Raw genomic sequence first — 15,993 nt, 5'->3', positions numbered from 1 at the left:
TCCTTTATCTGCACAACCTCACAAATCACACAAGGGGCCACAGAAGAAAACTGCTCCTCCCTGTCATTTCACCATAACAATTTAAACGTGTGAAACGACCCAAGGTTTGAGAGGATGAGAAATGAGCTTAAAAACACATCTATAGTTATTCAATGGTCAATGGAAAGCGAGGGTGGAAAAGTGAAATAAATCAATGTATGAGTCAAACATATGAAGGATGGGGGCTAACCCAGCAGGAAGCCAGGAGATGAGAGGGGCTTAAAGAGAGAGAGGGAAACAGGGGGAAGAGGAGAAAAAGCACCCTCTGGATAGGTGAAATAATTGTGGCGTGTGGGTTTTTATCTGTCCTATTTGGGTCCGTGTGTGTGTGTGTGTGTGTGTGTGTGTGTGTGTGTGTGTGTGTGTGTGTGTGTGTGTGTGTGTGTGTGTGTGTGTGTGTGTGTGTGTGTGTGTGTGTGTGTGTGTGTGTGTGTGTGAGAATATTGTAAAAGAAAGATGGGAGGCGTGGGGGATGGGGGATACAGGGATGGAGGGAAGGGTGGAGGTAGGGGAAAAGAGAGGAGAGGAGAGTAGGGTTGGAAATGTATGCACAGACAGGTGATGCACCAGTGGGATGAGGACGGATATGGCAGATATTAGCATCAAAAACTGTGCTATAGGCTATGTTTCTCAGGCATCGCCAGACAGCACCGCTTCCTCCACCCTCAGTGTCACAGATTGCAATTGTTTTTCATCCCTTCGCATCTTCATGTATTAAAATGTCTCATTTCCCCCCCTGTTTCCCCCACAAAGGGAATCACAGCTTTTAAAGCTTGATTTTAAAAAAAAAATACAATGATAGGCAAGCTCGTACAGTACAGACGAGGCAAAGCTAAACTTTGGATGCAACAAAACCACAGAGGAGAGGGACAGCAATATATGAGTCACTCATACAAAAGCCTCTTTGACATGGAACAGAGGTGCCGGGAGAGCAGAGCACAGTTTGTGGCTGTTTGTGGTGATGTGAGAGAGGCAAAAGAGCAGTCCACAATGAAGACTCAATGGAGAGACATAGATGCTGGAGGATGAGCAGAATATAAAACAGGCGGAGAGCAGATGAGATGAGAGAACCATCAAACGAGCAGCTTTCAGACAAGAGTCTAGCAGCATCTACACCTTTCTATCATCAGCAGTTAAGAGTATGTCTGGTCATGTGTCATATATGCAGACAACACTCACACACATGTATATAAACACGTATGTAGGTAAATACACACACACACACACACACACACACACACACACACACACACACACACACACACACACACAGAGAAGCAGACACACAGTCCGGCAGACAGACACAGAACACTGAATAACCTACCTATGAATACAATTAAGAGTCCCCCAAATTAGAGATGCATAAAGATGAGAGGAGAGAAAAAAAGAAGAAAAAAGGGGAAAAGAAGAGGGTAAAAAACGGTGAGAAAATAGAAAACAATCCCTAGAGTTGGCGGCTTTCTGCTGTTGCTCATAAGGAAAAGGGGGGAAAAGGGATTCAGTATACACCGTTAAGCCTAGTGGTGGATTTTAAAAGCTGTAAAAGTTGGTGGGTGGAGGAAGTGACAGATGTATAAGGAGAGCTGCTGATGGAGGAGAGAGAGAGGGGTTGCACAAGGGGGTGGGGTGGAGAGGGGAGACCAGAAGGGACATGGGTGACAGAGGAGGAAGAGAAAGAGAGAAGAAGAAGAAGGGATGGATGAAAGAAAATAAAAAGGGGGTGGGGTGGGGGGGTAGGGGGGGAGAACGCAGAAGAAGAAATAGTCCCCCTCTCTTTTTCCCCCTGCTGTCTGTTGCTCATAAATACAAGAAATTATAGACGAGGTAGATGGTGAAGTATATGAGGAGGCAGAGGACGGAGAGAGCGAGCAAGTGAAAAGACAAAGCACCTCCCAGGACCACGATGAGGAAGAAGAAGAAGACAAAACGAAAGAAAAAGACGAATACTCCAGCGGCCTCCGTTTTTCCTGGTCTCTCGGAGCTGGGGGGTGCAGGTGGCAGCAACAGCAGCGGCTGCGCTGTCGGCCAGTAGTTCCCCCACTCTGTCTGTCTTCTTCCTGCCTTGGCTGTGCCAAAAAAGGGCTTCCCATCCAAATGGAAAGAAGCGCAAAAAAGAGAGGACAAAAAGAAAAAAAAGGAAGAGGAGGTGCAAAAAAAGCCCACCTCTCCTGTATCAACTACGGTATCTCACATGCCACAGCTGGGCTGAACATAGTGGCGGGTAGCATCAGTGCGGCGCGCTCTCGCTCTCTCTCACTCACTCACTCACTCTCTCCCTCTCTCTCTCTCTGAAAGACACCCTGCTCTGCCACTCACACTCCCTGCCTGCCGAGGAGAGGATCCTGAACTGAGACCGCCTCTCCCTCCCACCCCACAGAAAGGAGGGAGGTGGGTCTTCTCTCAACATTAGCATGCACTGTGAGAGTGGAGGGGAGAGGTGCAGCAGGAGGAAGAGTGGGAGTGGGAGGAGAAGAGGGAGGAGGAGCTGGAGGAGGAGGAGGAGGAGGAGGAGGCAGTGGGGGGAAAAGAGTGTGGTGAGAGCAGTAGTCTTTCCAGCAAATGAGGGAAAGAGGCAACAGTGGATTTGAATTGTTGAAGATGGCTCCCTCTACAGGTCATTGTCTGAAAGTACACGCATAGAGGTGAAAAGATCATCATTAATCACTTCTATTCATAATGCAAAGGTGTCTGATTGTGTATGTAAAAAAATGCAACGCCACTTTTTGTGAAAATCAAGACTAATTGTTTTGTTATTCCAATTATTATGTACATGGCCCTGCAGAGCTGTCCTGACATCCTACAAGGGGTTCCAATATCATCCCAAAACTTAGTTCTCGGATATATCTCGGTGTCTGGTGATGTTGCAGAACTTAACCCATTGATGCCTGATGTTGCGTTGCGCAACATTGGCCCTGGCGCCTGGAGCGTCATTACGCAACATTCAGGCTCATGAGATTTGAGACAACTTTATTAAAAATCTTTGTTTCTTTGAGATGAATGATCACGTTGAAATGAAAGATGAGGGTCTTAGCGTTTAAATGCCTTCTTATTGCATGTTTGTATGTGCTTCAGAGGCTGAGATATTTAGGTTTTTATAGGCTGAGGGCAGCTTTTCTTTAAAAGGGCTCAGGCATTCAGCACCCTTTCTTGCAGGTGCCTTAGGCATCAATGGGTTAAAGCATGTTAAGACATTGTTGCATTTTGAATGTCAAGACATTTGAAACAAAGTGTAAGCAAAGCTATGCCCTCATCAGCTGGTCAGGATCCCAGAAAGGGCTGAACAAAAAATATGACGCATCTTTGGTTACTGACAAGTCAAGAGTAAAGTGAGCAATACGACTGCATGTTGAAATTGGCAGGATTTGTCAACTAAAATCGAGTATTTACTACTGTCAATAGCCATGCCGCCCCATCGTATGGGGTATATAAATTTCCCTTAGCGACCATAGGTTCAAATCTGGCCTGGGTCATTTCCCAATCCTTCCCAATCTCTCTTCCAATAGCTTCTTTACTCAATCTTCACTATCCTGTCAGAGTAAAGTCTAAAAAGCCATGAAAGAGTAAATACCTGATCAGACACTAACTCTACTGTAATTGGTGCCTGCAGGCTTAACTTGTCAGCACTAAATTAGCATTTAGATTAAAAGCAAACCAAAAAAAGTTATATATCTTCAAGGTGAAGTACTTATTGCAAGTGTTTTCTAACCTTACTTTAACTGCTTTACAAAGCATGCAATGTAAAGAATACTGCACAAATTGATAGGTAGGCTATTATCTTGGAAATCTCCTCTCACAAGTCAACTCTGCCACTCCTGTCACTATGCACATTAATATGCTAAAATTACATCAAAATAATGAATAAAATGCATAGCAAGATAGTAAATTGTCACCACACATAAGTATACATAAAAAGTATTGGCCACTTCATCAGATGATGCCTGCCCAGATGCGAAGTACCTGGATGAACATCACTAAAAATGACTTTTATTCACAATGTTCCTCTGCGATGCCTCTGCTCAGAGCAGTCATGTGAAAACGTCGTAAAAATTCACTTTTTATTTTTAGAAGTCACCTTATTTCTCCTTGATTTTTCCCCATCACCCCAAAAAACTGCTGACCACACGCCCATGTAGAGCGCTTGCAATCTTTCAGGCGATGCAGGGAATGTTCTGCAGGGGTCTTTTTAATGCCATTTCATTTGTTTTGTTGTAAATTCAAAATGAGCTTGGCCAGATTGTGGCACACAAATTGTATAACCACACAGAGAAACATCTACAGGAATCTCCGTTGATGACAAACATTCACAATGTCCCCTGCATGTGCACATCTTAAGTGACAATGTATTCCAAGGCAAACTCCATTTGTGATGTGTAACCATGGACAATTGGGCAACACTGTGGAATATCGCATTGAGAGAAAATAACTGACAATGTTTTAAGTTTTTTTCACATTTTATTTAGATTGCTTCACACGTTATTACGCTGCAACAACTCAAAATTGCTTTTTTACTTAAACATAAATATTTGCTGTTTTTTCATAACGAAACAAAATAAAATAAATAACAAAAAGTTCAGTTACACTTGACCAGACGCCGACATCATACATATGGCATAACAGCATCTTGTCCCTGCCATGGCTCAACCAGTAGGGCACTGCACCACTACACCGGCAACCCGGGTTCAAATCCAGCCTAGGACCTTTGCCGACCCTTCCCCGTCTCTCTACCCACTCACTCCCTGTCTCTCAACTGTCCTGTCACAAATACAGTAAAGGCAAAAGCCCAAAAAATATATATTTTTAAAGTGTCATGACACATAAACATAATGTCAAACATAATGCCAGACATGTTATGGTCAGAGTTGACATTGTTAGGGCTGTCTTTACCATAAACAAATTTCACAAACTATGGCACTGTTATGTCATATGTATGGAGCCGGAGTCAAGTAGTGTTACCAAAAGTTTGCTTGTGAGACAGAAGATCCTGCACAGGATGAGAACTGAAATCCAAGTACTCAGTTTTTCTACACCAAAGGGCCTACTACAAACCAAACAAACTAAAACTCAGCAGCAATCTATGTAAAGAATCTATTATCTATATTGCTTTTCACAAAAGAGAAAATTGTAGGGGTCATTTATCCCGTCTTTCACACTCAGCGCAGCTGTAAAGTAGTGACAGCATCAACTGCACCGCTGCTCCCCTCTCATTATTAAAAATATCTCTGTACTGACACGAACAAGGCAACAAAACTTGATGGAACATGAAAAACTTGCAAACACAGCAACATAAAAATGCTGCCGTGAGGGTTTTGGCCATTTTTTGTGCCTACAGCTGAAATTCCCAGTAGGCTCTACAGACTTGCCTCTTACCGACGTATGAACAATACTCGAGTGTAATGGTGATCCAACAATGACTAGCGCCCCCCGGTGACAGCCCTCTCCTCCCCCGCCCCCTGGCGAAAAAAAAGGCAAAACCAGCAAAAAAATACTTATACGGTAACACCATGTTATAATTGTAATGCTGTCGTAGCACGTAAATAACATGTTAAAAATATGATTTTTTGAAAATGATTTTCATGGTACATTAATGGCAAGGTTTCGTGATGGTGCCGCTTCCATTCAGGTGCTGCCCCAGGCAATTGCCCGGCCGGCCCCTCCCCTAGGACCACCATAATCTGCACCCAGCAAGCATCTCCTGAATCTTCTACAAGAGAGCACGTTCACCATGACAGAGGATATTTCCAGTACCACAAAGAGCACAAGCCATCATATTTAATCATATTTATACATAATAATGCCAGATAAGTCCCTTCATTCAACGTCTTCCAACCATGTGTAAAGGAGTGACGCTGAGATGCCCAGAATGCTAGCAGTATAACCGAAACATACTGTAGCCATTTCTATATCTAATCGTCACATGTAACAGACATCAAGCAGATGCCCCTTCTTGAAAGGCAGCATTTGTTGCCATGGTTTTCATGACTACCATGGTAATCACCGGTGAGATGACACTGCACTGCGCTGAGCCTATAGTCCCAAAGACGTGTGAGGCTAAGTAAGTGTGGAAAGTAGAGTAGAGAGACAACGCTCATCACCTTCCCGCAGCTGATCATCCCTTCTGCCCTTGCTCGTGTTCGCAGGTCCTGACAAAGTATGTGGGGGAAACTCCCACGCCTTGGCTGGAGGCCTGACTTCTCGAGTATACGGGGCAGTGTTCAGATAGCGTTGAGAGGCCTCTAGCACAGAGACCACTGGCGGCGACGTGAGCGGGAAAGTTGTCGGCGGTGCGGATGGCCTCGTCACCTGGGCAGCGGATTGAACGAGCATTTGGGAAGCCCAGTGGGGACCGACTTGAGGCTCAGTGCTCGCGTTGGAAACATTCTGGATGGTTTGATACTGGGCTGTGGACGTTGTGCCAGGTTGGGGCTGGGGCTGGGGCTGGGGCTGGGGTTGGGGTTGGGGTTGGGGTTGGGGTTGGGATGGGGATAGGGTTGGGGCTGGGGCTGGGGCTGGGGCTGGGGCTGGGGTCGACGGTGGGGCAGGGCCCGGAGCCGGGTCAGCCGTTGTTCCAACTGGTTCACGAATCTAACTGGGTTTGAGATCTGTGGAGTAGGCTGGTGCGGTTGACTATGTGGAATGGCGTCAATGGGTCTGTTAGGACAACATGAGGTGATGGTGGGTACGGCACGAAGACATGTCGTCTTCATGTTTAAGATGGGAATATATGACTTGGTGTTTGTCGGCATGTTAGGACGAGATGAGCTGTCCGTAGGGATGGTAGGCAGGAACGAGTTGTCTGTAGGTATGTTAGGAAGGTGCGGAGAGTCTTTAGGGATATTAGGAAGGTGCAGGGTATTGTCCGTAGGGATATGAGGAAGGTGCCGGGTATCGTCCGTGGGGACGTTGAGGATCTGCGGAGTGTCCGTAGGGATGTTGAAGAGGGGCTGAGCGTGTACAGAGATGCTCAGCAGGTACGGAGTATCCTTAAGGATGTGCTGAGTGTCCACTGCGATGGTTAGAAGCAGTGGAGTGGCCGTAGGTATGCGAGGAAGGTACGTGTTGAGCGTAGGGATGTTGGGGATGTTGGGGATGTTGGGGATGTTGGGGATGTTGGGGATGTTGGGGATGTTGGCTGGCACCTTACCACTCGAGAGGGGCCTTGAGAGATGAGGGTAGCGGGCATCTGTGGGGAAGGGTGAGCGAGAGGAGTGCGAGAGGAGAGAAAAAGAAATAATAATATTTCATAAATATTATATATATATAATAATATATAATAATATATAATACATATATAAATTCATTATTCTTCTGGCTTTTTTAAAAATAAGTTCTTTCTGCATATCAAATGAGTTGACCATTGATTATGGAATTCAGGCATTCCTATTAGTAACGTACATGCATCTCAAGAACATTCCCCATGTGCAAATAAATAAATAAAATAAATGTATAAAAATGTGTCAGGCTAGGCATATAATCAATAAAACTGAAATGTCATCTATGTTTCCAGGCTATACTGTGAATACAAGGAAACCATAAGTACAAACCATTAGAGTTCAGCTGGCCACTGTTTTGTTGAGTCGCCAAACTATCACATGACTGTGGTTTTGTAACATCCACACAACTGAAAAGTAGAAAGAAAAATTTAAACGGAAAAAGTCGAAGAAGGCATCATTGACAAGTCAGGCTGTAAGACATAAGTAAAGATAATTAAACAGTTTTGCTCTGAATAAATCATTCATCTACATTCTGTATCCATTTTCACATCCTAGCGCAATGCACTGAGAGGTTTATTGCAATGCAGATAACCACATCCAAAGTTCAGTAGTTTAAGCTTTGAATCACTTACAGAGGACACAGCCATTCCCTATCAGCAGTCATAATCATTTCCCCAATGCAACTGTAAGCAGAACTCCATACTGCACTAATGGTAAGACTGCATCATAATAATTACAACTGTCACTTTTCTTTCTAAATACTGACTCAAGCGTAATTACACTTGGAACCCTAAACAGCCATTCAGGCAGCAGTTGGTCCATACACTGCGAGTCAGAGAGCTCTATTTGAATTACAATGCAACAGCGTGCATTTCCTATGCTTCTTACCCATTCCTATGCTATGCTTTTCTACATGGAGACGTGTATCTGGAGTGGTCCCTTGGAATTTTGTCTATGCTTGACTGTCTGGCAATCTGCTAATCTCTTCCGTAAACCTGTATGCTGTTTGGAGACTTTGGTGATGGTGAATGTTAAGATTTAAAAGGTGCACTGTGTAGAATGTGGCCAGCTGCTCATTGAAACTGTGCTGCCTATTACCAAATTTGATCTCTTCATGAATATTTACTAAATTATAAAACAATAATTACTAGTATAACCAAAGTACAGTAAGTTTTGCAGCTAAAAATGTCTATTTCTGGACATTCAAAATGGCAGGCCATGGAGAAGATCCTCTTTTCGTTAAAATTTGATGGTGGTGGTAAGTATTAATGAAAAAGGTAACATTTATGAATGAGCAGCATGAATTCTGGAAATATACTACAAAATATTATACAGTTCACCTTTAAAGGACATTGCATGGAATATTAACATGTCTGCCTCCTAACTAAAGTTTGCTTTGATTACAAAGCTTCCATTGATCTTTCAATAGACTGTGCAACATGCAGTCGGCAATGGATTTTCATCTCTGAGGTAAATTGATCAAAAGGTTAACACAATGCCAATATATGCAAGTACTTTGTTGAACTTTACAATAACTTTCCAAAATTAGTGCACGCGATAAAACAAAATGTATGAGAGACCATTCCACTTCCAATACAGTTAACCTACAAGACAGAAACTACTATAATACGTATCGCTTGAAGCAACCGCATTAATTAACAAAATAATTAAGAGGTGAATTACGGGGGATTTGGGAGGGCTTCTGGCTCCACTGGCTGTGCAGAGGGTTTTGTTTCAGACAGGACTTCAGCAGCAGCAGGAGGACAGCTGGGTGTCTGCACAGGTGTGGAGGGAGCACCACAGGTCAGAGACGAAGGCATCTGGACATATGCAGAGACACAAACAAGCGTCACTTGAACCCAGCCGAAAGACACATTTACTGTTTGCAGGCCGACCAGAACAGTGCTGGTGCCCGTGCCCACAGCAGCTACGCTCAGCACTTTCATTTTTACCTGCGAACCACCCACATTCATACCGGGCTCTGAAATATTTTCCAGCTCGCATTGCAAACCAACTTTGCGATGCGCGAACAATAAGATCAGCAGTGTGAACACAGTGGCCAGTTCGCGATAAGGTGCGGTAACGGACATCGGCACAGTTTTCTGTCGGCCTGAACACGCCGATGGTGTTAAGATGGTTGTGTTGATAGGCAGAAGTAATAGTACAGTGAGGTAATACTTACAGTGTCAGTAGACAGCTCAACCGAGGTAGTATTGCTGGACATCTGGTCTTGGTTACTTAGTTGGAGATGTCTGGCTTGCTAATGCATTAATGTTTAAAAAAGACAAAAGAATATTGATTGACTTTCCATCATTAATGTGGTGCAGCAGCATGACTGCATGGTTTAAACCAGTGTTTCTCAAAGTGGGGCGTAATCCCCCCTGGGGTGGAGCGGAGGCATTGCAGGGGGGGCGTGTGACATATGATTTTGAGTTTTTTTCCCCAAAGGAAATTGTTCTCGCCAATAAGCAATACATGTTAAGCCCTCACCAACATTATGGTATAAATTGTCATGAATTGTAATAGCACAGGAAATGAACACACGTCCCTCTTGGTTTTATCTCACCAGTCACCTTTCCTTTGATTCTGCGCAACGCAGCGATCGTAAAATCAGTCTACGCGAGTACTACTGGGGCTTGGAAGCATCCAGACCCTCCGAAAGGGGGGAATGATGGGAAAAGTTTGAGAACCTCTGGTTTAAACTAAGAGACAAGAGAGAGCATCCCCCACCTGATGTGCAAGAGCTCCTTCAAGATCCTTCATCTTCTTCTCAAGTTTGTTCAAACGTTCTTCGTGCTGAATAAAGTGCATTGTAACTTGCTTCACCACCAAGTCCTTAATCACCTATGCGAATATCAGGTTGGAATAGAGTTGGTATACATAAAAAAGGGGCATGTGTCCCATTAAAAGTAACTGTAATATTGTAATGAGTGCTCTACTGTCAATATGAATAGAAACATTCAAATATTTCATGATATTCAAATATTTCATGATATTCCGGCAATCACACAAATAAAAAAAAATCAAATTCGAAAAAAAAAATTGAACAAAAGATCTGGAACACACTATAAGGCACAGGTATCCTGCCTGAAAAACAGTGTTGACGAACCTGTTTCAGTCGAGTACACAGTAGACTCGGAGGCCTTCTGATCTTCACCTTGGCTTTACTTTCCACCACATCCTCCTCTGTTTTACCATTTGCAGCTCTCGAGCCTCCAGTGTAGTCTTCTGTGTCTGCATCTGGATCTGTTGGACAATTAGACCATAAATGAAATAGACTATTTCCATTGTGTATTTACCAGTAACTTAATTATATGGAATTATATGGAATGGTTGCCAAGAATGATCATCAAATCAACTCCCCACAAAATGGCACTGCTGAGTTGTCTGTTCAGAGTATGTCATCAGTGTGCCTATTTTAACACATATTGGCTTTAAAGCCACTGCCCTCACCATCTTCACTGTCATCAGTGATGTCCTCATTGTCCTTATCAGTGATCACCTCGTTTTCGAGAACCGCTTTTGGGTCTGTGTCTGCTTCCCTCTGTGTTGTTGGCGGGACTGTGCATATCCATTTCAACGGAGCAATCCGAATTTTTTTCACTGCCGCTATTTTCAAGAGAAAATCAGGGTCTGTACATTCTTTTGCCATGTCCACTGTAATACTCATGTCTACTGAGGCCTCTTGATTTGGGACATCTGTTTCTTCCTCCACACGTTCCTTTAGTGACACCAATGTCTCCTCTATGGGTGCTCCTGACCAGCGCTGTAAGGGTTAAAAGACGGGGAGGGTAGAGCAGAGCCATAGAAGGAGATCAGTCACATGTAAATGTCTATAAACACACAACCCTTTAGCAGGAGCGGCAATCACCACCACCTGCTATACAATCACAATCACTGCAAAGGTGGTGCTCTGACTGGAGAGGACAAAGTGACCACCAATTGAAATTTCTTACATATGAAGCTAAATGACACACAAGAGATTTTAAACCTGAACATGTCACATAAGTTAATCCTACAATCTACTATTATCTCTCTCGTGTGGTGTACAAGAATATAATGCGAGTACTTTATCGCACTTTATCTTGTAGAAGTTTCACATTTTGTCTGTCTTGCAATATTGATTGCAATCCACCACATTTGTACATTTTCAAGGTGATACAAAACTAGGCCTAGAGCAAATGAGAAAACAGTTGGATAGGAGTGGTGGAGACATGACTTACTGACAGAATATCAAGTTTTATGGCAAGTTGATCCTTCTGATGTACTCTGCATTGTGATGTTTTAATGGGAAAAACAAACCTGACTTGGTGGCAAAGGAGTAAAGTTAGCCAGTGCTTTGCGAAGTCGCTCCACTTGATTTCTGTTGATTATTTCTGTAGACTTTCTTATAAATGGAGTTTCCTTCCTAATGTCCCTTGGGTCCATCCTTGAAATAACCAAAGACAGCACTTGTTATTCGCACCACTGACAAACATTTTTTAACTTCATTTTTACTAGAATCAAATGTGTGGCCCTCAAATCCCATGACTAATATTACAGAGGGCATCTTCTGGTCTGAAAGCCCACCTGGGGAACTCCAATTGGCATTGTGACGCTGCACTCCACAGCACACAGTGCTCACTGCATACACTGAAATTGCATTTATGCCTCACTTGTTCAAGGGGGCAGCCTCAAACGGCACCGCAAGGGAGCAGTGCAGCGAGACGTACCATGCTCAGGGTACCTCAGTCATGGAGGAGGATGGGGGAGAGCAAGTTAATTACTCCCCCCACCAACCTGGTTGGTCGGGAGTCGAACTGGCAACCATTGGGCTACAAGTCTATCGCCCAAACCGCTTACCCATGACTGCCTTAAGAAATAAAAAATCAGGAGAGAGCACGGACGCAGTGCCCCAGTATCAGAAATGATGCAGTTGAGATTCCCTCATTTGGAAAATTCAATTAGGTCAACCTAGCCTGAAGTGCTATGGCTAAGCCTCACCAATGGTGAACCACCCTCTTCATCATGGTGTCTCTACTGCCAGGAAAATGTCTGATTATGGGCCCAACCGTGGCTTAGTTGGCTGGGCACTGGACTGCTAAGCTGGCAACCCGGATTCGATTCCCGAACCAGGTAATTTCCCGATCTACCCCATTTCTCTCTCCAACTCATTTCCTGTCCCACTCTTCACTGTCCTGTCTACATAAAGTTGAAAAGAAAAAAAAACGTTTGTTTTTTAAGTATCTGTTTACGGCTCGGATACAATGTGGAGAGAGAGACCAGCAAGAGATCAGACAAGAAAATGCCGTGTCACTGATTTTTTAAAATAGTAAATAATTAGACCTACTTGTACTGTACTTTGTACTTGAGTACATTTTGACCTAGGCTCTTCAGTCAATTACACTGGAACCAGACCTGAGTACTGAAACTAGGCTGATAGAGACAAAATTAATCTGCCAAAAATTAAAGGAAAATGCAGATTTGCACATGCATTTTCAGTATTTCACTTGTCCCGCCATCTTTGTGACACATAGTGTTTTTTTTGTTGACCTGAGACGATTTTTAGATAGGTATTTAGTACTTTTACTTGGGTGAAAAGTAAAGATACTCTTACTTGAGGGAAGTTTTCCTGTTCTTTTTCAAACTGCTGAGGAGACAGATACGTACATAGACCTACCACTTTGATCGGGCACTTTGACAGCCTAATGACTGTCACATTTACAGGCCTTTTGCCAGCTGTACGTCTAGGCCTACATTATGTCAGTGATTTTCTTCCGTCAAGATTGAAATACTTTGTTAACAATAGCCTACAGTGAATATTACATCATCCGAGTTCACATGGACATTGAGCACTTACTGGGCATTTCTCAATACTCTACGTAGTGTGGCACTTCAAAGTGTATCAGTCTAATTAGTCACGCCCAGTGATTGGATACTCCGCAGAGTTCACCAAAGAGTATCCAATCACTGGGCGTGACTAATTGACTGATGCACATGGAAGTGCGCGCACTAGAGTTTTGAGAAATGCCCCCTGTCACATAACACACAGCCTTGAGAATTGTAATGATTAAGTCTATGGCGAAATTCTGTACATTTGGTTAACCACCACTGCATAGATAGCTTACTGTAGGTCTAGCTGTTGTGGCAAGTTTCTTTTACAGAAATTGGTGGTTGTTGCAGAACAGAGTGAAGGATAGGCTGCACAAAACTGTCTTCCTACTCCATGGCAGTTAGCAACTGGTGGGTTATTTTTATTTGGTTGATTTTAGCATTTGTAGCCACATAGAATTAGAACGACAAACACCACCAGTGGACGGACCACTTACCCTAAACCAAATACCTCACTTAAACTCACATGTGTTTAAGGCATTCTTTAGCGCAGAGTAACGGTCAAACTCCAGCAAAGGAAGAATGTAGCCCAGACTTTGCGCTACCGGTGCCGCTTTCTCTGGGGGAAAAAACTCTGATTCCCATTCACGTTCGGGGAGCTGAAATTTTGTGTGGATCCTTCTTCTTCTTCTTCTTCTTCTTCTTCTTCTATAGGGTTTTACGGCAGCTGGCATCCAAAAAGTTGCATTGCTGCCTCCTACTGGGCTAATGCTTCACAGCATTAAATTCTGCCATATAGGCCAGTATCTAATAAAAACTTAAAGAAAAAGCGCTTTCCCTTGACACTTGTGCCCACTTCGAGTATACTTTTTAAAGATATCTCCTTCAACCCACACCGCTTTAAGCGCCTGATCAAATCTTGCCTGTGAGCATCATACTTTGGGCAAAGCAACAATACATGGTCAACAGTCTCCCTCTGCTGGCAAGTGCACAGTCCGTCCTGGTGTTTTCCTAAAATATGTAAAGTGCTGTTCAGACAGGTATTAGTAGGGGCTCTAAGCCGAGAAATCGTTACGCGCTGGATAGAAGCATATAATTCGGTACACGTGTTGCTTGACTGATTTGAAGACATCCTAGAAGAGGTGCCCCTTGAAAAAAAAATGTCTACCATGTCATATACAATATGTCATGTTGGTAACGCATTACATTGTTATTACATGACATTATACTTAGCTGACAATGTTAATATAGTCCTCAGAAGAGATGAAGCAAGGGTAGCCTGCTAGACCAGATTGATGAAACTACAAAATGTACATAGTGTGAAAGTATGGGTGAGTCTGTGCTTACGTGCTTGACAGCATGTAACATTGTGAACGATTTGAGAAGATTCTTGGTCTGAATTAAAATGAGCATTGCCAACACTAAAACTATGGTGAGAAAAGACTGCTGCTAATGCTCGATTTGAATGGGATAGTGTCAGTGTAAGATGCCCTAGGTAGCAGGTTCTCCATCCTCTAATTTCCATAACAGATATACGTATGTTATTTGTATGAGAGAGGGTAAAGGACAGGACCTTTCCATATGTATGAAGAACCCCATAAGATCATCTAATTCTATATTTTTACAAGTGCATATTGTGAAAGCATTTCAGTCATCTTTAGAATGGCATTACAGATTACTCAATATAGGCCTACATGTAGGCCACAGTATGGCTTCAGTTCAAATTAAATGGGAATGATTTCTTAGTGTATGTTGAGTAAGAAGACAGAGATAAAAAAAAATATATTTGCAGACAAGTCCTCACCTAGTACTTGTGTCAAAAGTTGTATTAGTTAGCTCAGTAATCATTGAATACTTAAACTGCTAGCAAAACTGACAGCTGATGGACAACATGTACTGTAGGTCTTTTGCCACCCTTACCCATAGGAGAAATATCTATATAGAACAACACTTCTCATATGGTATATACTATGAAAGTAAATCATTACCTGGACTCATTTTCTTGATATGCAAGGCACATAAATAGTCTGGGCGGAAGGATAGTCGATCATACCCCGCCCCCCCCCCAAACAAAATGCCACAAGACTTTTTTTAACCTTCAAGATTTTGAGTGGTAACAGTAACATAACTCATTCCCACTACACCTTTTTGCATAATATTGTACATGTCCTCAGAATGCTCTACATCAGTGGTTCTCAAACCTTTTGTGTGAAGTACCCCCTGAGAAAATATTGAGCTCTCCGAGTACCACCTTGACAACCAACATTAGAATATCGCAGTAAAGGCCTTCCATATTCACTTTTGCCAGTCAGTACAGGAGAGGTTCATAATGGCATTCCAAGTACCACCAGAGAAGTACCACCAGTGGTATGCGTACCACAGTTTGAGCACCACCTCTCTACATGTTTCAGTTCTATAGTTGTACTGTACAGTACAGTGCAGTGCAGTGGAGTGCAGTACAGTACAGTAGCATACAGAATGGTGCAGTATAATAAAGTACAGTAGAGTATAGTACAGTACAGTACAGTAGCATACAGTACGGTGCAGTACAGTACAGTAGCATACAGTACGGTACAGTATAGTACAGTACATTAGCATACAGTACGGTGCAGTACAGTAAAGTAAAGTACAGTACAGTACAGTAGCATAAAGTACGGTGGAGTCTAGTTAAGTACAGTACAGTAGCATACAGTACGGTGCAGTCTAGTACAGTACAGTACAGTACAGTACAGTAGCATACTGCACGGTGCAGTAGAGTACAGTACGGTATATCACATTACAGTACAGTACAGTACAGTACAGTACAGTATAGTAGAGTACAGTACAGTGCAATACAGTAGAGTACAGTATAGTCTTATAGACGTTAGCCCTCCAAAGCCAATAGGATTTCCACATGCTGTTTTAAGTTTTTGAAAGACTATTAGCCTATGTG

General features: G+C 43.1%; 1 protein-coding gene and 1 non-coding gene across 2 annotated transcripts in view; both read right to left on the bottom strand.

Annotated features, from left to right (window-relative positions):
- Positions 1-13,756, bottom strand: part of LOC134459695 (uncharacterized) — a 68,236-nt gene extending 54,480 nt beyond the window's left edge. Inside the window, exons 1-9 of the mRNA XM_063212089.1 lie at positions 13,588-13,756; positions 11,553-11,679; positions 10,704-11,016; positions 10,360-10,496; positions 9,981-10,094; positions 9,433-9,510; positions 8,934-9,070; positions 7,581-7,657; positions 6,535-7,219 (exon numbers count right to left, since the gene is read on the bottom strand). Coding sequence (XP_063068159.1) covers positions 6,535-7,219; positions 7,581-7,657; positions 8,934-9,070; positions 9,433-9,510; positions 9,981-10,094; positions 10,360-10,496; positions 10,704-11,016; positions 11,553-11,679; positions 13,588-13,589 — 1,670 coding nt within the window. The 5' untranslated portion in view covers positions 13,590-13,756. The remainder of the gene's footprint in view (positions 1-6,534; positions 7,220-7,580; positions 7,658-8,933; positions 9,071-9,432; positions 9,511-9,980; positions 10,095-10,359; positions 10,497-10,703; positions 11,017-11,552; positions 11,680-13,587) is intronic.
- LOC134443585 (U1 spliceosomal RNA) lies at positions 12,120-12,284 on the bottom strand. The gene has a single exon (XR_010033692.1). It is a non-coding gene; the product is annotated as a U1 spliceosomal RNA (small nuclear RNA).
- Positions 13,757-15,993: the final 2,237 nt, after the last annotated feature.

This window comes from Engraulis encrasicolus, chromosome 2 (genome assembly GCF_034702125.1).
Source record: "Engraulis encrasicolus isolate BLACKSEA-1 chromosome 2, IST_EnEncr_1.0, whole genome shotgun sequence".
NCBI classification, from domain to species: domain Eukaryota; kingdom Metazoa; phylum Chordata; class Actinopteri; order Clupeiformes; family Engraulidae; genus Engraulis; species Engraulis encrasicolus.
Note: the sequence above shows the minus strand (reverse complement) of the source record. Positions and strands in the feature narration are given on the sequence as shown.